The sequence below is a fragment of the Amphiprion ocellaris genome, chromosome 8 (assembly GCF_022539595.1).
Source record: "Amphiprion ocellaris isolate individual 3 ecotype Okinawa chromosome 8, ASM2253959v1, whole genome shotgun sequence".
NCBI classification, from domain to species: Eukaryota; Metazoa; Chordata; class Actinopteri; family Pomacentridae; genus Amphiprion; species Amphiprion ocellaris.
Genome location: NC_072773.1, coordinates 22,940,426 through 22,962,394, shown reverse-complemented (window position 1 = coordinate 22,962,394; position 21,969 = coordinate 22,940,426). Strand labels below are relative to the sequence as shown.

At 40.1% G+C, this 21,969-nt stretch overlaps 1 protein-coding gene across 5 annotated transcripts; it reads left to right on the top strand.

Moving 5' to 3' along the window:
- Positions 1–1,103: 1,103 nt before the first annotated feature.
- On the top strand, positions 1,104–21,965 carry LOC111572093 (protein phosphatase 1 regulatory subunit 12B). 5 transcript variants are annotated; one of them, XM_023275613.3, is made up of 12 exons: positions 1,104–1,219; positions 2,650–2,740; positions 2,829–3,026; positions 3,131–3,239; positions 4,338–4,462; positions 12,360–12,376; positions 12,483–12,612; positions 14,278–14,382; positions 14,510–14,560; positions 14,774–14,824; positions 17,238–17,498; positions 19,687–21,965. In XM_023275613.3, exons 1-11 carry the CDS (start codon positions 1,200–1,202, stop codon positions 17,370–17,372), a joined length of 1,032 nt encoding a protein of 343 aa, XP_023131381.1. In that variant the 5' UTR covers positions 1,104–1,199; the 3' UTR covers positions 17,373–17,498; positions 19,687–21,965. The 5 variants fall into 5 exon arrangements, with proteins under 5 accessions (XP_023131381.1, XP_035806544.1, XP_054868810.1 ...); XM_035950651.2 differs by lacking the exon at positions 17,238–17,498 and adding an exon at positions 15,536–15,603; XM_055012835.1 differs by having other exon boundaries at positions 1,105–1,219; positions 17,238–17,494.
- The last annotated feature ends 4 nt before the right edge of the window (positions 21,966–21,969 follow it).

Sequence of the window (21,969 nt, the reverse complement as noted above, 5' to 3'; positions counted from 1 at the left end):
GAAAACCCACGCATGCACAGGGAGAACATGCAAACTCCATGCAGAAAGATCCCGGGAAAGCCGGGACGTGAACCAGGGACCTTCTCGCTGCAAGGCGAAAGTGCTAACCACTACGCCACTGTGCAGCCCTGCCACGAATCTGATCTACGTAAATTGTTTGATTCCTTTCAGATGAATTTTAATTAAATTGAGCTCTAACCAAATATAAAATGTCAAACATGATTTTGCTCTTAGCTGTTCTGTTCTTTCCCTTTCAATGACTGTTGAATTCCAGCAGAAAAACTGAAGAAATGTGGATTTCATGATGCACCTTACAAGCAGAGCAGTAAACCTAATTTATGGATTATCGATAAAGTAGAATACCAGTTTAAAGGTCCAAAATGTATTCAAGTTGGTGGAATCCACAAAAGTAAATTGCCATCACCAAGCAGAAAGATAAATTAGAATAATTTGAAATAATACTTTACCTCAACTCCAGCTCAAATGCGCTTTTTACAGTGTAAGCAAAATTTTGAATGCAATAAATTTGTATATAAATTAGCAATCTTACACTGTGGTACTACTGCAGTGAAGGATTTGAACATTTCTTGGACCAGCTGAAAGAATTTTGTGTGTGTGTGTGTGTGTGTGTGTGTGTGTGTGTGTGTGTGTGTGTGTGTGTGTGTGTGTGTGTGTGTGTGTGTGTGTGTGTGTGTGTGTGTGTGTGTGTGTGTGTGTGGTCTCAGTAGGTCAGGCATTTACTTGTTACCAGACAAATATTTAGTTGGTTAAATTTGCTCTGCATAGGCTGGCTACAGCTTGAGCCTCAGCTCATTGTATGGAAGAATAACTGTATAAATGAACTGCACTCATTGTCTGTGACTACAAGGAGTTCTTTATTGTCCGCTGGAAATACAAAGCCAGTCGAGCCTCCATATCACTGATTTATGATTTGTTCAAATAAATTGTAAGATGCTGTTAGCATAAATGTGTTTGCTGCTCACATGGGGACCTGACATTTTGCTTGGATCAGACCTTAGCAGACAGAAAGTCTATATTGATTGTGTAGGCATCATCCAGACAGGAAGTTCCTCTCCCTCCTCCTCTCTCCCTCTCTTTCTCTCCACCCCAGCCGGTTATAGAGGCATTTTCTCCAGCCTCTCCCTCTCATCACTGCTGCAGTGTCTCAGTGCTTCAGTCTCTGACCTTCCACAGGGACCATGCAAGCATTTGCTCCCAGGTAAGTTTCACAGTGGCTGAGTCATGCTGTTCTATTCCTGGGTTCTTATTTTGCCAATTTCCTTCTACGAATTCCAGCCTGACAAGCTTCTATTCTGGCAAAGCTCCAAGCCCTGTTTGTCATGTTAATGTAGAGTAACTATGCTCTGAACAGGTGCTGTAGGCCTCAGAGAGCTGATGGACTGCAAGCTTGAAGGTTGTTACATAGGGGGCTGGAAATTAGCTTTGATCGACTTGATTTGCCTTTTAAAATGTACATTAGTAATTAGTTACTTAAGGCTGTTAGTTTAGCAACTATTTTAGCTGATTAATTCTAAATGTTTCATTATGTGGCTTAAGAGGAGCAATTGGCTGTATTTGGGATTTGGTATTTCAGAGTATTTGAAAAAAAAAAAAACAACCTAAAATGTAATTTTGGCATTATTTAATCTGCTTCTGATCATCTGTAACAGTGATAACTCTAACTAGTTTTGTTCTTGATTATTTTACTGTGTCATTGGTGGTTTCAGTCCATGTACCTGGGCGCAGTCATGGAGTCCATATTCAAAGCTTCGTACGTTATATACAGTAGACTGTGCTGCTGACCAGCCTGCTGAAGCTCAGTCAGTATTCAATGTGACTCCACTACTGGCAGATCAATACCTGTAAAAGCCTAGCGGAGGAGGGGTTGTGGGTAAAACATGAGCCTTTCCATTGATGCTTGCTCAGCTCTTTGTTTGTGTCTGCGAAGCCGCTGGTGTACATCGTACTTGAATCTTTTCAGAGCTCCTTGCTTTGCTAGTTTAAAGCATTTCCCAGAGAAAGTTTATTCAAAAATGCAAAGCAGGAGTAGCATACACTTGCTCATGCAGCATAAGGTCACAATAAAAGGAATATAGTCAGGAGTGCTGTTGTATTTATTATTGGAATGTATATTTTATACCTTGTAAAATGAACAACACCATGATAGACATGTTCAGTGCATAATTGATGTTTGTTTTTGTTTTTTTTTAATAAATTGGCACTTAGGTGCAAAATGAAAAAGGTGGCCCTGTCTTGTAGACAGTCTGTGTTCCAACCTAGTTTTAAGACTTTTATTATTTTCACTTATATTGTTGTTGCTCACTGTTTTACCCCTAAAAATTATTCAGTGATGCACACTATATAAATTACATATATATTGTATTGTGTTTGACTGTTGACCTCTTTATTTTATTCTAATTCATCTACTTTCCCAATATTTGGTTTTAGTTTTGTAACTGTTGCTTATTTTTCAGGATTATATCTTATTGTTATTCTTATTTTATTATAATCACCTGTATCTGTCTGTCATATTTATCTAAATGCAGAACTTGTATCCTGAAAATGTATATTGTCCTAGCTCATTTCTCTGACTGTGTCCTCTTGTAAAGTTATTACATCTACATATTTATGTCTTTTTTACTGACCCAGGTTGTATCTGACTCCGGTCAGGGATGAAGAAGCAGAGTCTCAGAGGAAAGCAAAGTCCCGTCATGCCAGACAAACCCGCAGGTCAACACAGGTAAAAACCAAATGGCTCACAGCAGTTTATTTTTTAATACACTGTGTTTGACTGTTGAGCGATATGAAGCTCTATGAACATCCTGCAGGGTGTGACTCTGACGGACCTGAACGAGGCCAAGAAGACCAACAGCTTGTCTCCTCAAGACAGAGAGAAGGAGGAAGGAGGCCCTCTGGATGACAGGTCCTGTCTGAGGAAAGGCTTTCCAGATGACAGGAGAGTTAAAATTGGCCTGACAGAGTCTGCAGACACGGCAGAGATCAGTCTGAAATGCACAATGGACGAGGTTACCAGGAGAGACTCATTCAAAGAACACGTTTTCTGTTGTAACTTTGGATGATATTTGTGATTTTATTCAGTAATCAGAATTATTCTCTTCTTCATGTATAGGAGGGCAACATTGAACCGAGGTTAGAAACCCTTGCTGAGTCTCCAGACCCGACGTATTTATCTGCTGCTGGATCCTGTGGTGTGCCTTACTGCAACAGCTCCTACAGAGGTAGGAAAAACTTGGAGTTTTTACCCCCTGTGATGTGTCGACTTTGACTGTACCTCCCATAATACTGTATGATCATACTGACAAAATTTTCAAAGAGAAATCTTTCCATCAAGTATGTAGCTTTTTTCCTCCAACGTAATTAAAACTTCAATATTGCAATATTTCACTTTCCACGTGCAATATTCCAATTTCATGTGTAATATTTCATTATCATGTGTGATATTACATATAATCTCAGTATCACTTTGCTTTCTATTCTAGCCTTATTTTAGCTTGCTTATGTATTTCAGTAATGTATCATGCTTACTGTGTATCCTATTGCTTTTCTACAAGACACTACAATTCATATGTGAAGTCATTTTGGGGTGTTTTCTGAGCAATATCTGGCACAAGAATTTCCTTCCATTAGAAGGTTTTATCTTATCTTATCTTATCTTATGTTATCTTATCTTATCTTAAAACTAAATATAGAGAGAAGTATTGTTGTAGTGATTTCTTGTTTTTTTTTTTTTAAATAAAAGAACAAAAACAACAAACAGTGCTTGCACATTTGATAAAAATGACAATATACCCTGAGGCACTGTTACTGCATCAACAAAAATATTTCTGTGTTAGGTCATGATATGCTGTACGGTAACTCTGCATCTACAGAATATATTTGTTGTGTTTGCAAGAAAGCCACACAGACGGAGAAGGTGCAGTATGTTATCCTTCATCGTGATGTTACTTGATGTATTTGGGTCATTTAGACCAGAGAGACGTCTAACTCCCCTTACGAACAGATGTTATTATTTGGGATTTGGGAGGTGCAGTGCGGCATGAAATTCACACCAAACACAGATGTAGAGGATATGAAAATCCAATTCATTAAACACTGTTTTACAATTTCAAGACACTATAAGAGGAATAAAGTCTCAGTTTCTTGAACGAACTCCAATATCAAAGAAATAAAATTATGTTCAGTCTCTTTATGAGCTGTGAAAGAGGCTTCAAAATCCCAAAGAAATCATTGATCTGTTAGGCATAAAGCACACTGCTGTTGTTATTTATCCCCAGTGCTTAAACAATATGTAAAACATAAAAACTTTATATGTGCAGTTGGTGAGCGATGGTGGCGAGATGAGAATCAGAACCCTGTTGAAGATGCAGCACAGCTGGCAGGTGATGCAACACAACAAAGGCACCACTGCTGTGATGTTGAGGATTCAGACTACAAAGCAGAGGTATGTGGGAAACTATTTTAAAATTCTACTTCACTAACAATCACACAGCCTCAACAGAAAGATCTTTGAAACAATATTTTACCCTTGGTGCCACTAGATGGAGCCAAAGGATTGTCCAATGTATTTTTCATTTCCAGTTTGCCCCAGAATAGCCAAGTATTTACAGCTCACTGCAGATGATTGTTTCATACAATAAGAGCCCATTAAAAGGTGCTCTAAAGCTAAAGTGTGGTCAAAACATACTTTGATTACCATAAAGCAGCATGACTTCTTATTTATGAAAATGTTATCTGTGGATCAAATCCCTCACAGGTGAGAATCTTAGGCCACAAAAAGGTTATTTTTCCGTTCAAATATTCATTAGCACCATTGTTCCATGTCCACGTTCTCCCTCATCCGAAAGCTAAATAAGCTTCAAAGGCAGCTCCGCTCTGATCTCTGACGCAACATTTGAAGATTGGCTGCAACCAGAGATGTGAAGCATGTGTTCAGAGAGTCTTTTAACTGCTAGTTAATATCTCATAGAAAGACAGTCCAGGAAGACCAGCCCACCAGCTCCCTCTAGGTCACTTTGCTTCTTCACATCACATGGCTGAGGTGTCTCAGCATTCCATACCATATTGGGCAAAAGTGAGACGCTCTCTGCTCAAGTCTTAGCCTCGGATTCAGAGGGATTGACTTTTTTTTCCCTTCAGTTTCACCTTCTGAATGGGTACTGTTCTCCCTCCACCTGCTTGTAAAACACCTCGACCCCGAGCCTCATCACTAATTCCTCCTGCCCGGCACAATCTGGCAATTCACTTATGTTTCAGAGGAGATAATGTATTAATTTGGGTTTCTGGGAAGGAGATGAAAAAAGATAGCACAATGAAGGGGAAGTAGAGGGGACAAAAGAGATGATAAGGTGGCGACTTTTACAAGATTGTGACGAGATTATGGATGATTATGGACGTGCCATACAGCATGAATGGAAAGTGGCTTCCTAGTGAGCTAAGTCCAGGTCAGCGGTGCAGCAGTCCCCTATTCTGGAATCTGAAACAGAGATCTGTTAGTAACATGAGAGTCTCAGCGTTACCGAGAGGACTATATCTGTCTGTGATAATCATACAGAGCAGGGAGGCTTCATCACGAGCATGACAGGCTGCCTATCACTGGATCCGACCTCTGCATGACTCCATGATGTTCTGAGCAGATTTTCCACAAAGACAGGTGCAGAGCAAAACTACTAAGAGATTCTGCTATTCTGCTCCTTGGTGGTGACAACCGGAGCTAACAAGAATACCTCTGCAACCAGTTTTTCTCCTACAGTATCATTTTATGCAGGAGGGGATTAAGGAACTTGATCCTGCTGGAAGCGCAACCTCCTCCTCTACATTTGCTGCAGCACTAAAGCGATCTCTGGTAGACTCTTATTTTCAGTTTTACAAAAATACACAAGTGTAATATCCCATATGGAAAGTCCTATAACTAAGGCCAAAGATCAGACTGAGGGGACCCCAGCTGGGATAGACTAATATTACAAGTCTTGTGCCAATGTAGTTCACTGCCACCAAGTCAGAGGGTCTCAGAGGAAGGATGTGTATTATAAATATACTGCTTCAAAGTCTCCAAGTTTTAGAACTTACAGTATATGGGGTTAATTTTGAACCATCTGTCATTGATGCTGTATAAAATATCTTAAGAACCGAGGCTATAAACAGAAAGCCTTTACGAAACGCTTAAGATACAAGTGATGGTATTTGTGGTTAAATTAACACCTCTGTCTGAATGTTATGTGTGTGGATGGTTATCCAACAGTCCTAAACCATTGCCTTTTTTTTCAAATAATCAAGTCTTTGTTTTCACTCCCATCTTCTCTCAGTCCCTCTATTCTCCTCCTGTATTTCTGTCCTTCAGTCGTATCTACCCTTCCATCTATTTGCCCCGAGCAGGGATGAGGGAGTCGAGGAACAGTGAGGTACTGCAAACCTCACTATAAAAGGAAGATAGCAATGAGCTGGCTCGAGCGGACTATGGGAAGCACATAAGGGGACTTTTGCATGTTTAAAGGAACAGTTTGACATTTTGGGAAGAATCCATATATGCTTTCTCGCCAAGAATTAGGTGAGAAGATATATGCCGCTGTGACGAACACAAAGTTCTAGTCACCAGGTGGTTAATTTAGCTTTTTAGGGGGGGAACAGTTAGACTGGTGCTGTTTAATGTTAGAAAATCTACCTATGAGCCCCACTGAAGCTCAAAAATGAACATGTTAAATCTTGTTTGATGACGAGCTGTGCAGAAACAGTGAGATATAACATATGATATAACTTATTGATTAGATAGCTTTAGAGGTGCTGGTTGTGGCATATTTTGGACAGAGCTGACTGAGCAGTTTGTCCCTAAGCTAACATGAAAACGCCATCAATCACATATTTCTGGCCAGAAAGCACTTTTTTTTTTCATAAACTAGTGACTTTAAAGAAAGATAAAACAACAAAAACACTAAAACAGAGCTGCTCCTCAGAAGGCCACAGAATGAGATACAAAAATAAAATCTGAAGTAACTAATGGCCTTATTAATCTTGCAAAACATGAGGCCAATCAAGCATATTTTAGGGAGAGCAGATGTGTGGTAAGTGCTCCATGTTAACACCATGTAGCACTAACAGCAGCTCTCCATCACTCTGTAGGGTCCATCCAGTTACTGGGCACTTCACAGCCGCTGATGGCTCCTCAGGTAATACTGCCTGTTGACCTTCCAGGACACAAAATGCTGCAGCCCCCCCTCCTGATTCCGGCTTTGTGCTCCACCTCCCCTTATCCCTGTTCACATCAGCGGACAATTTTAGCCCTCAGTGCCGAGTCCATCCACAGCAGAGCCTCTGGCTGGCTGCCACAGAAAGCTGCCAAAGCTGAAGGGAGCGGGGAGAGGCAGGGGGTGAGGGGGTGAGGGGGTGAGAGGGTGAGAGGGTGGAGGGACTGGGAGGGCGACCAAACAGTGAAAGGAGAAGGAGGGAGAGAGAGCGAGAGAGGGAGGGAGGGAGAGTGTATAACTTTGGGGAACACAGGAAGGAGGCTGCACAGGGAACAAACTTTTCTCTCTTGGTTGTGTACTTTTGGACATTTTTGCACTTCATGAAGGAGCTCAGTGCTGACAGAGCGGAGCAAAGGGAGAGTCATTTGTTTGCTTTCCTTTTTTAACAGCTATTTTCTCTCTTTTTGTGATCTGCAGAGATTTTGTGTGTGTGTGTGTGTTGTTGTTCTTTGCATTTTTATCTGATTGTTGCTTATCTGCCTGAGCTTTGAAGAAGGCATTACCGCACATCTGAAATTCTTCCAAACTTAGCTGCAGCTTTCTCCAGCTCATGGGAGCTGAACTAAAACACCACACACACAGATAAACATGCACACACACACCTGTTGTTGCTGAGGATTCCCCGGGAGCGCAGTCATGGACATCTGCGTCACCGTTGCTTGAGGGAATCTGTGCATCTGTGCAGCTGTTATCTGGTGGTGGCTCCGTTGAATGTTACAGTAGAAGTTGACCTGGCAGTCCGGGGTAGAGGAGGGAGATGTCATCCTACTACCCTCGCACCAAGGACCTGACTCGCACCAGAAAGTCACTGACAGAGTCGCCGCCGTCTTCTCCTTCCCCTACAGACAAAAACTACAGAGTAAGCTCTTCTTTTAGAGAAATATACCTTTTAAATTTAAAGCTCTATCATTTAATATACCTACTAGGGAAGATTTTTACTTTTTTATGTCTTTGACATTTGAAACAATCTATTTCCAAACCCCTTTGGGAATTATTAATGTCATAATTCTTAATTTATTGACTCACTTGTAAGTGACTTTATTGTATGACAGTTCAATATGTCTCTTGTGTTACTTCAAAGACAGTTTTTTTCTGTAAATGTTACAAAAGCTGATTTGTCTTGATTTTACAGACATCTAAACAATAATTTGAATTAGTTCAATTAGTTTGGCAACTGATAGAACATAAATTATCATTAAATTATCAATCATCTTAGTTATTTTTCGCAAAAATACTAAATATTCTGTGGTTTTAGCTCTACAAATATGGAGATTAAATGCTTTTCTTTGTCATAAACTGAATATATTTGGATTTTTTGGCAGTTTATTTGATACTTTCTCCTCAAAGTTTCACTTTTCTATTACATTCTTAAGACAATACAATGAATCAAGAAGATAACTGGCAGAATTACTGATAACATAAACAAGCAAAGTATCTGAACATGAGCTGTTGTCACTACATTTATTTAAATATGATTTTTTAATATAATTTTTTTAACCTCACAGAAGTCCTTTGCTAGTTTCTATGTGATTTTGTGAACATGCATGACTAATCTGTCACTTATCTCAGTTTGTTTAATGGCATGTATACACAGGGGAGCATTTGCTCTGCAGGACTGAGCGTCTGACCACATTTTCTGGAAAAGACTTGGATTCAAACATTCCTTCTGTAATTTCCTGTTATTTTTTTCTGTCTAAGTGGCTTATCCTCATGAGCATCGTTGGACTGTTGTGTTTATGTCAGTGCATCAGACTGAGTTGTACTCTGTGTGACAGGCACATTTAAAGGGAAAGACAGAAATGGAAAAAAAATGACAAAATGTGATCCTGTCTGCTTGGAGACATGTACAGTAATGTCACGCAACACTGCAAACGCTCACACTGAGGCACAGTTGCCAGCAGTAAATGCCTCCAGTGGATGTTGTGATTCTTTTACGCTCTTTCAAAAAGTGTCAGTCTCTCTATTTGCTGTGTCCATGGTGAAACTCAGGCATTAATTTTCCATTATGTCAGCCCAATCCAAATTGGCAGAGTTTTCCTGGGAGAGAAAATGCAATGCAGACGGGGCTGGAATCAGGTTGATGCAATATTTGCAGCACTTACCACAATATTATGATGAGGACCTGCTTCTCTTTAGTGAAATACAATGTGTGTTACAGCTGTGAGCAAAAGGAAGACAAGTAAACAGGAACAGCATTACTGGCTGACACTTAATATTTGGCAGATGTTTACAGCAGTGAAAAGTAGGTACTTAGTAACTTCAGTACACATTTGAGATATCCGTACTTGAGTGTTTTCATTTTATTCTTCTTTACACTTAAACTGCACTACGTCTCAGAGAATGACATTATACTTGTTACTGTACTACATTTATTTCAAACCAGCAGTAACTAGTTATGTGATATTCTAGCATTTCATATTTGAAAATAATGGACACACTTAAAGAGTAAATACATTTTTAAAGTTTTATCAAGAGGTTGTTGTCTTAGTTGTTAGCAGATCCACCAAATTTTCCCACTAAATGTCTCAGAAAGTCCATTAAAAAGTAGAACTGTTCAACTTTTCATGAAAAAAATCTAAGATTCAATTAAAAACAGTCTAAAAAATATGAGGGTCATAATTCAGATTTGTTTCTTTTGTGCTCCATTAATCATGTCACAACCTCTCAGATTTATTTTGTGAACTGCGGGACTAAGCCAGCTGCATAAGAAGTAATTAAAACTCACTTAACAAAGTAAGATGGATTTATGTGTCAGTATTATTAACAATGAGGTAGTAATAGAGTCTTTGTATTAATTATAAGTACAGATCCATAAGCAGAATCTGATGTGGTGCATTTTGAATGAGTGATTTTGAAAAGAGGAAGATGCCCTCAGTTGCCTGAAAACTTGTACTGCGAAGAGTTAATAGAGAGGGAGGAGTGGCTGAAGTAAGGAAAGGTGAGTGAATGTGGAAGAAACGTCTTTTATGGTTGTGTGTGCGGTATCAATTCCACTGGTGGGAGTGAAGAGAGAGAGCTAGAGTGCATGTGGCTCAGATTTTCCTACTGCAGTCATCCAGTCAGCTCTGAAGGAGTGATGCTGTGACAGAAAGAGAGGAGGACGTGAGAGAGGTGAGAGGGAGGCTGCTGAAGAGTCCTCTAATGAGGATTTCATTGGCTCCTGCAAAGAACTGTTAATATTATCCTTTATGCACTCTAGCAGTGAGCTCATGCAGGCGGCCTGAGCGTGTGCGTACCTCCGACTGTGGTCCTGGCAAGCTATAAAAATGGAAGCGATTGTGTTTATATAGAGGCCGTGGTTCAAGCAAGCACCGATTCAGAGGCTGTTTCCACCAGACTGACACTCTGTTGTTGAATATCTCCTCCTGCATCTGCTCTGCCTCAAATAGCTTGCAGAGCCACATGTGCCACTTCTCACTCCATCCATTTCTCCTAACAAGAGCATCAGATTGGTGCAGCTGCCATCAGAAGTAGTTTCTGGCTGAATTTCAGTACGGATGTTGTGCGTTTATTTAGTTGCGAGGACTCACTCTTTCACTAAAAATCAGGTCCTGGAATACCCACAGGGTCCACTCAAGATTTTCATTGAACTAAGTTTTTTTTAAAAAAACTCATTTCACCAATTTCCTAATCCTTTAGTGTGTGAAATAGGTTTGCATACAGGAGCTAATAATCTTGAAAGAGTTTGGTTCATATCCCCACAAGCAGGCTTCATGATAATTTATTCATATGACCAGGGACCCAATCATCCCCTGCTGATTAATGAATGGATACCAAATCTGATGGAGGAATCTCCTCAGTGTTGCACAAAGAGATGGCAGTGAGTGAGAGCTCTTCTTAGCTCCATCCTCAGCCCTTTTTCATCTGAGGTCATGGAGGTCTGTTTTTTCCTGGATAGCTCTGCTAAAGCACATGACCACATAAGGACAGGCAGCGCTGGCTCAGTTATGTAAACACTTGCTGAGGAATAGCTGCTATGACGCTGCACGAAATATCCCCTAACTCAGCTAATGTGAGCGCAGCAACAACTGACATAGATTGTTCCTCCTAAAACATATTCCTGTGAAAGTCTACATCTGCTTTTTGTCTCGAACAGCTCAGACCACCGCATTAGATGTTTATTGCAGCACATTTCTAAACAGAGGTGTTTAAAGACTCCCTTTCCCAGCAGGAGAGCTCCAAATCTTTGATTTTAGGAGAAAAGTTTACAAGACTTCAGCAGAGAACACGGATCAGTCTGGACTCAAATCACAGCAGCTTCTCTCCCACTTTGATTCTTGTTTCCAGTCCTGTATGAATAGTAAACGCTTCCAGTTTCATCATTATCTCATGTCACGTTTATCATCTGATGAAAGTAGATGATCTATTAGTTGAGTTTGCTCAGGTCTAGTTGGGCATCTCAGACAGCGTATGGCATGTAAAGTAGCACAGAAGGCAGTAAACAGACAGAAGTAAATCAGACTCACAGAACCAGGTTTGTGCTCGTTTGTTATAAGGACATCTCTGGTAGTATGATTTCAGAAAACACAGACATGACTGAGCTCCTCCAGACTCCTCTGGTGAAATGGAAACAAATACAGAATGGGATCACAACAGGGAACTTGGCAGCCACAAAGACCAGACCAGTCATAGCAACAACCTGCCAGGACAGTTTGATAACAGTCTGTTGTCTGAGGTCAGCCGGCAGCCCGTCATACAGGAGATACTTGACTTCTGATGTCATAATGTCATCTTTATGCTGCAGGCATCTGCATGGCAGCCACCTACTCTCAAAGATTAAACAGGCTCACTGGGGAGGTTTGACCTGCGTGAACTGTGTCGGTGCAGAGCTGAGGTGAATTATATCTCACTTCTGCATGCACTTCTTCTCCTCAGGGACTACGGGCCTCTGAACACACTGTGATAATTCAATTGGAAGTTTTGCTTTGATTCTGTCTAAAAAAAAAATTGAAAACTTTTCCTCTGCCAAGCCTTTGTTTGGTCTTATTAAACAAATAAATCTGGATGGATCTAACCACGACAGAACATTTTTAGGCTGTGCTGTTTCCATGCTGTGGTGATGAGCGATCAAACTAACATGGCTTCCTCTTTGTTTTTCAGCATGACAGACTGTCAAGGTAAGAATTTAGCTTTGTTTTTCCTTCTGTAATACAGACCAAACAGAATTATAAATAAACCCTCTTTAAAAACCTGCATATTGACTATGAGCTCTGCTGCCTTTAGGTATGATTCCAGTGGAGAGAGCGCGACAGACAAACCAATGGGCCGAACCAGCTCGTACACTCGGAGAGAGACGAGGCTGGCCGCTCTGAATCGACAGGAGCAAGACTCCACTGCCAAAGACTATAAGAAGGTAGTAACTCTTTCCTTTAAACCAAACAAGCACATTCCCTTGTGATTGATTCAAAGCTGCAGTTTTGGATACAGTTGGACTGTTGGATCACAGTGCAGGTTTATGCATGGGGTATCGAGTTTCATGACGTTCTGATAATTTAACTGGACTCTCAGAGAATTATTGCAAGTATCAGGATCTAGTGTTTACACACATACAGTCTACGTCTGACTGAAGTATTATTTAATCAGTCTGGAGCTATAAGATTGCCAGGCCATTGTTAACTTTATACAGGCTTTCTGCTGGCACACCAACTTTTTGTTGTTAAAATAAGATGTAATTTCAGAGCCTGATTTGTTGAACCGGTAGAAATGGTGTGACCGAAAATAGTTTACCACCATGTCCGGTGATTCCTAATAAAAATTCAAACATGACTGGTATAAATAGCAAAACATGATTGGATGGCTTAACTAACATAAAAAGTTCACATATTTCACACTTCACATAAAGTAGTTTTTTGTTTCTTTCTTTTACTAGAAAAATACTCTTAGTAAATTAAATTTACGACTTTAAATTACATTTACATGCTTTTTTTAAAAAGGAAACTGTTGTTTATTGTTAAGTATTGACAATAAAGAACAGTCACAAAGCCTGTTATGTATGGAAACATATGATGAGCAGCTACACTTTCGTGGCAAGACTAGAAGCAAATGCTGCTAAGGTTAAAGGCAGTTAAGATAGCCTACAAAAAACCACAAACATCATAAAGAAGGGACTCGTAAACCTAAAGAAACCTGAATAGAAATCTGTGACAGAATTTCATCACAAAGATGACAGCTGTATGATACATGTCCCGCCTGTAAAACTCATACCTGAGAATCATCAAGTTTTTATGTTTTCCTAAATGCTAATCTAATCCAGTGATCATTGTCTAATCCGTGGGCTCACTGCAAACAAAAACTGTTAGCAATTAATTCAGCATACCTATAATGATGATTACTGGCCAAAGAAACATAAATAAATAAATAAGGCTCAAGTTGTTGCCCACATTTAAGTGCTAATTACTACCTGAGTCAACTACCCAAACAGCTATTGTAGCTAGCATTATGTGGCAAATTTAGTTGTGAGTTAGCCCACATATGGGATAGTGTGAGTAGACCAGTCAGAGAAATATATAGCATTGGCTTACTCCTTTTTAAAGACATTTTTAGGTGAAAATGTTGCATATTATTACTGTTGTAAATAACTGACTCCATGACAATACTACACTTTCAGTTTTTCATCTAGCAAAACATTATGGGAGTTGTAGCTCCGAAATATGAGGAACATTCAGAGGTTTGTAGAGCCACGATATGTGACAGGAATAATAGCAAACAGTAATATTTGGTAAAACAAAAAATAAAAGATCTCTACTGTTATTATGAAACTGAAAATTTTAACATTACATGGGTTTTATAATTGGTTTAAATTATTTTTTACATGATTTCACAATTTATTTGCTCATTCAGATTTTATATATAGCTTTATTTCCTACATGATACCTTTTACTGAGTTCTGTGGTTAAACTTCAAATTTTAATTTCTTTCTAAAACAGGATATGACTTTATTATTAGATTTTTTTAAAAATTTAGTAAAGTTTTAAATTTTCAGAATATGCTATTCCTAAATCCTCATGTTCATTTTCAGATGTACGCAGAAGCTTTGCATGAGAATGAGAGACTCAAGTCCAGGCTGCATGACAGCAAACAAGAGTTAGTGAAGATACGTTCCCAGCTGGAGAAAGTCACCCAGGTACCTCTTAGACATGTTACACAAAACTGTAAGATAAAACCGTTGCAGTATTGTCCTTTTTTCATGAACAAAATTAAGTAAATTCTGGCGATATTTTCCCCTATAACATTGTCACTCTAACTTCCAGAGACATGACAGGATATCAGAAAGATCTACGGTACTTGAATCGGAGAAAAGGGTAAGTGTCTTAGCAACCCTCTGGCATTTTGGTATTTTATTTGATCCTGCTCTTCTGCACAGTCGAGATGGATGAGCGTCCAAATATCTTTGAGTTTTGTTTTTCCTCCAGTTTTCCTGTCTGTTTCAAATCAGTCTAATGGCCTTTCACTCGTGAGGTTTCCAAGGGATCATGAGAGCACATTTATTTCAGCTGTTTCTTCTTTATTTACAGGAAAAACAAGCTCTTGAGAAAAGGGTGTCAGACATGGAGGAGGAAATAAAGGTCAGTCCAAGCAAAAAAGAAATATCATCGCGGGTTTAACCGGCATTTATTTTGTCTCAGACGCAAGTTTGTGCTTCATTTATCTCGTCAACGTTCTCTCCAAACACCATTATAACAGGAACAGTCCTTGAAGGCACACACCTCCAGCCAAGGCCCCGTCACCCATGCTAAATCAAGCACACCTAAAGTGTTTTTACAGAGCAGAACATACATGCAGCACACTCCAGGGTTGTGGTTAGCCAGGTGGGTTTGGAGTCAAGGAGAGGGAAGGTTAATGCTTCAGGCTCATTACCCACAGTGTTCTGCCGGGCCACTTCCTGCCAGGCTGAGGAGGAGCCTGTGCTGCTGCTCCCCTGCTCCACTTATCCCACTGTTGGGGTGAACACTGTGACCTAGTTCCAGCTGAATACCAAACCCCGTCCAAGAGCGAAAAAGACCTGCTTTTGTGAGACATTCCTGCACTGCTCTGTGCGCATTCTGTTTCACTGAGAAACACAGGACACGACTGCAGAGAGATTCCAGGCTTGAGTAGATGGAGTCTGCAGAGTATGTGCAGGGAAATGACACATAAAGATTTGACTGTGAGCGGATTAAAGCGATGAAGTTGTGGCTCCAGTCTGAGAAAATACACAACATATGCAGAGACTGACAGGGATATTCTAACATGCAGCAGATGTTTGACCTCCCGTGTTGTCATGGTTCCCTCAGCAGGACGCCCCACTGCGGTTCCGCTGTGGGTACCAGCCCTGAGGGCAGGCTGTCTCAGGGGAGGGGGGATGGTGAGTGGTCGCTATGAGGAGTGATGGACACCTGCCTGTTACCTCACATGTTTCTGTTCTGTCAGAGACCGGGGCATGATTACACGTGTGGACTCATTACTCTTTTAGAAGTACAAGACCTTAGAAGCTATACGAGCACATACACACGACTTCTACCTTCAGCACCTCGGAGAACTGGCTTGCACTGAATCACAAACTCACTCGATCACATTTATCCTGCTGTGGATTCTCCACAAGGGGAAGCCGTCAGTGCCAACCTGCACCACCTGCAAGAAAAGAGAAAAAGCAACAGCACTGAAGATCTGTAGACGTGTGTGTCTGCAGGCGAGCAAAATGACAGCTTTAATTTTAGCCCTTATTTTGTTTGTGTGGCTGCATTCATGACACTCATTGACCACTGGTGTCAGATTTCCTGCGTCTATCTCTCTCCTTGCCTATAGATGGCACACACCAGCACGTCTTCATGCTCAGTTTGCTGCTGTTTCTTTTCTTGCCTATAGGAGGTGCACTGCCGGCCCTACAGATCTGTGTTTGTCTATTTTCGGGTGTCTCACGTCAACAGCACTGTGTGTCCTTGTTTTCCCTTTTAGAACGGTAGCACGGTGGTAATACCCAAAGTGTCAGATTACTTTTGTAGGCACTCACATTCCTTATGCAGAAGCTGAATTATTCCTGACAGCCTCTAAAACTTAATGAATAGCAACTGTGTAGCACCCGAGAGCATGGTCAGATCTGATTTAATATCAAAGAGCTCAATATTAAGAGAGTGTAATAAGGGATATCAGTCATTAAGTATTCTCATCTCAATCTGTCCTGTTCTTCACTGTTGCCAAGGGCACCTCTCCAGAAACTGCACCGTTTTATTCCAAAACCAAAAGAACATTATATGCATGAACCACTAAGTCCTGAACACAGACTGCTTCAAATTGCTTTTATAAATGTGTTTGGTGTTACAAGAAGCAGCTGGAAGTTCTCATTATACATCATCCTTTGCCACATTCATCACTACAAACTTGTCTCTGGGTGGCCTGAGGCTCTGTTAGTGCCCCGTGTGTGTGTGTGTGTGTGTGTGTGTGTGTGTGTGTGTAGTTTCTGTGGTCTACCTTCAAGAATAGTGTCAAACCACAGTGAGGTTTACCTCAAAACGTCAGGCCAAGAAGAGGAGGGGAAATGAATCATTTCCATTCCTTTGACTTGTAACTGCCTCGGCACTTGTACAAAGTCTCAAATAGAGCAGAGTGTTAGGTTTAGTCAATTTCTATGAATTTGAATTTCCTCTGTTTGCACAGCTATGCATATAATAACGCCTCACCTGTCTCCACACAGAGCCCAGGTCTGATGAGCACAAACCCAAAGGCTTCATAGTTTTCTTTGCTTGTTGCAGCTTTTTGCTATTTTCTTCTCGAAATATCCCTGTTGTGTAAATATTTGTTTACATAAGTTTTTCTGATGAATCCCTCAGATGTGTGGGTTTCTCATTTCCCCTGTCTGTGTGGGTGTGTGGGTGCATGCCTGTATGAGTGGATATGGACACAGTGTCTGTATGAGTCTCTCCCTTTGTACATGGCCTGCCTCCCCGCATGCTTTTCTCCGTCTGCCCCCTCTCCTGTATCTCTCTGTCCTCCTCTGTGCAGGCTTTCCCTGCTCTGGCTCAGGTCCAGGCCTTGCGGAGGGTGAACGAGTGTCTCCTGGCTGAGAATAGAGCCATGCTGCGCGTCCTCGCCCGCCTCTCCGAGACGGCCTCCATGCCGGAGACAGAGGACCTCTGATCCTCTACGATCGTCTCCTTTCCTCTTCCCCTCCTCTTCCCTTCCTCAGCCACATAACTTCTACACTCCTCTTTCCTTCTGGCGCCTCTTCAGCCCCTCGTCCTCTGCTGTGTTCCTCTCAGGCAGGTCCTGCACCCTCTATATGCTCACTGCCCTCACACTGCAACCCATCCTCTTTTGCACTCTTTTTTCACCCTGTCTTCTTTATGGCATTTAGATGAAAACCCCGCTGCCTCCTAAATAGTCCTCATAAATCCTCCTTTGAAGTGTATTATTAGCTTCATTCACATTACATGGTGCTTCACACGACATGAGCCCAACATTAAGAGCTACTTTTACCTTTGGTTGCCATCTGGATGAAGATCCAGGACTCAGCAGCATTAAAAATAGAGGCATTTAAAGCAGATATTGATTTTGCAGCAGTCAGCTATACGCAGGTCCTGTGTAATGTGATGTGTAATCAATGCAAATTTGTTTTACAAGGAAATAATCATTTCATTCGGTCCTACAAAGGAAATTAAAAGCATGAGATCATTAGCCTTCAAAATGAACCACAGGCACAGATAACTATTTTTGTTCCAGTGTGTGATTTTGCTCACAAACAATAAACAGGCCACTTTAAATAAGTCATTAGACATTTCTGGAAATAAGCCCCTTTGCTGTTTTTGGCGAAAGTTAAAATCGGTAAACTGAAACTCTCATGTCTGTACGATATATATAAGGCTACATGGAAACAAGGAAAACAACTCACCTGACTCACGTTAAGTGGTTTAAATATTTTTGAGACAATAACATCAACTTTGATCAAGATTTGTTCAAGTCCTCTCAACGGAAAGGTATTTGTTTCAATAATCACACGTCTAACCTCTACAGAGCATTTTCTGTAGAAGAGCCAAGTCAGACAAACCCTGTAGTTCTAACATCCATTGCAAAATTCACCCACATGTTAAAGGAATACCAACCTTTAAGGAAATACAACTTGTGCTTTCTTGCCAAAGGTTTAGTTAGAAGACAGATACCGTAAATATTCAAAACCATGGTTATAAGAAAATGCCGTAACTGCCCAGGACACGTAATATACAACTTTAAGTGCATAACTCCTCCGTAAAACCACAATTTGTCACCTTTCCATTTCAGTTTTTGTACAGATTGAACAAGCAACATTTAACATGTCAGTGAGTGAAGTTTACAGCGAAAAAATTGTAAAAAAAAATAAAATAAATAAAAATAATAATAATAATATTACTAATAAAAGAAAACAAGGAAAAACACAAACTACAAATAATGGTAAATATCTGTAAAATAATGTTTTTCTTTAGCAAACTTAACAGTAAAATTGTAATTTTGTGGTCACACATTGTAAAATAATGCATTTTTATTTGTGAAAAGTTAAGATTGTTCATGTGGACATTACTGACAATTTTATTGTTATCATGTAAATTACTATTTTTTTCTGCAATTTTTTTCAGCATTCATTATCTATATTTTTTACAAAACAGGAAAAATTTGTAAAATAAAGGGAATTGGGGGGAAAAAATATTTAAATCACTGTTCAAAAACTTTCCTTTCTTACAGTGTACAAGGCAGATCTTGTTATTTTGGGACCGAGCCCAGCCAGCTCTCTCCTCATCCATTTATCTTGTGTATTCCCAAGTGTCAAACTATTCCTCTAACCACATTTCCAGCTTTGCTATGGTCTTGGGACTTGTATACTAAAATTTTGGATCATTATTCGGTATACTGTGAAGAATGACAGAGAAAACGGGATAGAAAACGGCCTCCATACATGTGTTTTGCCACAGGTTATGATCATGTTGATGCCAGGTGCTTTTGCTCATTTAGCAGTTGCAGCAGTGTGTCCTCGCTGGAGCAGAGGGTTATTGTTTGTCTCCAGCAGAGGGGAAATACTTTGACAAAGAGGGTGGTTATTTTTAGTCATTGCTCCTCATGGGAGACATGACCTAGATTTGGGAAATTGACCCTCTCTCAGTTTCTCTCGCTCTGACTTTAGTCTCTGTCACTTTTCGTATGCAGAACATACTGTCAGTGTCACTCCTCACTGCATGATCAAGTAGTGTGAAGCATGTCCTCATTGCCTGGCCTCAAACTTCCGTGAAAGACAACTTTTAGTCCACTTGTTGTTAGTGGTGATTGAAGGTTTTCATTCCAGTGGCTCACTCTAGGGGATTGTGTACCACCTGCGACTTTAAATGACACATTTATCCAGAAAGCATTTGAATTGAATTACAAAGAGTGTGTAACTGTGATATTTTTCTGATTTTCTAATATAATTTCTTTCCCTTCGTCGCCCCAGATCTTAACAGAGCTCAAGTCAGACAACCAGAGGCTAAAGGATGAGAACGGGGCTCTCATTCGAGTCATCAGCAAGCTGTCCAAATGAAAACAAGTCTGAAGTGCCTGTTCTGTGTCTGTGGATGCTCCAACCCTGATATGGCAGTTTAATTATCCACGAGGCCCCAGGTTCTGACTCCTTTCTGAGTTACTGAACGGTGATGGGCCGCTTTGGCTGCGTTTGCAGAAACAGATTCTGCTAATTCCTGTTGGAACTCGTGAAGATCCAAAGAGAAGTGTTATTAAGTTTCAGTCAAATTTCACAGAAAGCAGTGAGTCAGTACAATAGTCTCTTCTTGATTTGTCATGGTTTTTTGGAATATTTTTCACATGTTTAAAATAGGGACCAGATGTTTGGATGACATTTGAAGGCCCAGTAGAACAAACGCTGGGGTTTGCATGAGGATACTGTATTATATCAACACATCACATTGAGAATTCACGTTTGTTGCTACATTGTCACTGCATTTAAGTGTTTAAATATTATCTTAATTATCAAAAATAGACTCAGACTGTACTGAGATGAGAGATAAAACCTCCAGTTTCATTTTTACATGAAATGTTAGAAATATATTAACTCGTTTGATAAATAAGTTTGAAACATTTTCACTCCATGTTACAGCTATTGAGGCTTCATAAGACGCGCGTTTAGGGTTGTATTTTCCTCGACTGACAACTTTCTCAGGTTTGTCACTCAGCTGTGCCTGCTTGCCACAATTCAGTGCCTCCCTAAAGTGGATTTTATGGCTCTGAGTTAGATAAACAGCAAACCCAAGACTTCTCTTTGGAAACCTGCGGGTGTTTTTCTACTGTTTTCAAATACAGCTTGTGGTCCAGTTGTTTTAGGACCCAGGAATATACAAACAAACGACGAGTCTTTGTCAAACCTACAATTCCAAGTGGTCAGATGAGCATTTTAATCCAGTTTGTACCATTTTTGAAAATTACATTTTGCTAGTATTAGAGAAATGTGTTGTTTTTTTTTACCCAGCATGTGACAGTGTCCCCACTGTATTCAGCATGTGAAAGAGACTTGAAAGGCAGAGTACTGAGTAGATGCACTTAGCAGAGTGTGGACGGTGGTGATCTTTGATCACTAGCGACCCTATGACATTCACAATGGTACAGTTTCCATGAGAACATGATGTTATGGTCGCCAGATTCTTTGCGTGTTTTCAGTTGCCATGCTTCATTTTTCTGTTTCGACGTCCTTCATAGAGGATTTATATTTGTTTTGATCCCGTAGCTCATCTTCAACAACTGAACGGCTGAACAGAGGAGACACTCCGAGTGTGTGTTAATGAAAATGTCCTATCTTTTGTTTTGTAACAGAGATATATTTATTTATTTATGGATTTATTAGATTTGATCTTTATACTTTGTTTATTCGATTTAGTTTCAAAGGAATACACAGACTATGTTGGTCAACTTTGTGTCAGGCGATGAAAATGCAAATACCAAAATCATTCACTTCGGTCATTGCTATGAAAAATAAATCACTTCTGACGCTTCAGTCTCAGCATCCTCAGTATGGTCTAAAATATTAAACACAATCCAGGGTATCAAGATTCAAAATAGTGTGAGTGCTTTTAATTATGTGGGGAACAGTCATTTAGTACAACATCATTTTATCATGTGCACCTAGCAACATCTATTACAATCCAGTATCACAGTCCTGTAATAAATCTAACCTTTATTAAGTTTTAATTGGGTTTTATTCTGGCGGCCATATTTACTGGTGCTACTGCAGTGAAATGTTTCTCAATATGTGGGAGCTACAATGTATTTGAAAGAACAGTTTGCAGGAGGAAAAAAAGGAAAAACATAAAAGACATCCTTAGTTTAGCTCAAAACATGACGTCTTATACATGACATTTAATGTAGAAATCTGTCACACTCAGCTTCAAATTTGCACTAAAATTCCTTTAGAGTCACTGTAAGTAGCGAACCAGATTCATGAAGGATTTTGGTAAATGTCTTCGCCTCGCTTAACGGGTTAGTTGACCCAAGTCCTCAATGTTTCATGTATTCCTTGAACAATGTGATGGTTTTGGAGTCCAACCAGGGCAGCATGCTGTAACACTGGTGTTGTGTTCAGTCACAGTAACTGATTTACTTAGAAATAAGCTACAGTTAAGTGTCTGCTATTTGTACATGAACAGTGTGAAATGTGTTGAATGATGGCTTAAATATGCACACATTGGTTTATTCACTTTGCTTAATAAAGTGTTAAAGGGTGAAGCTG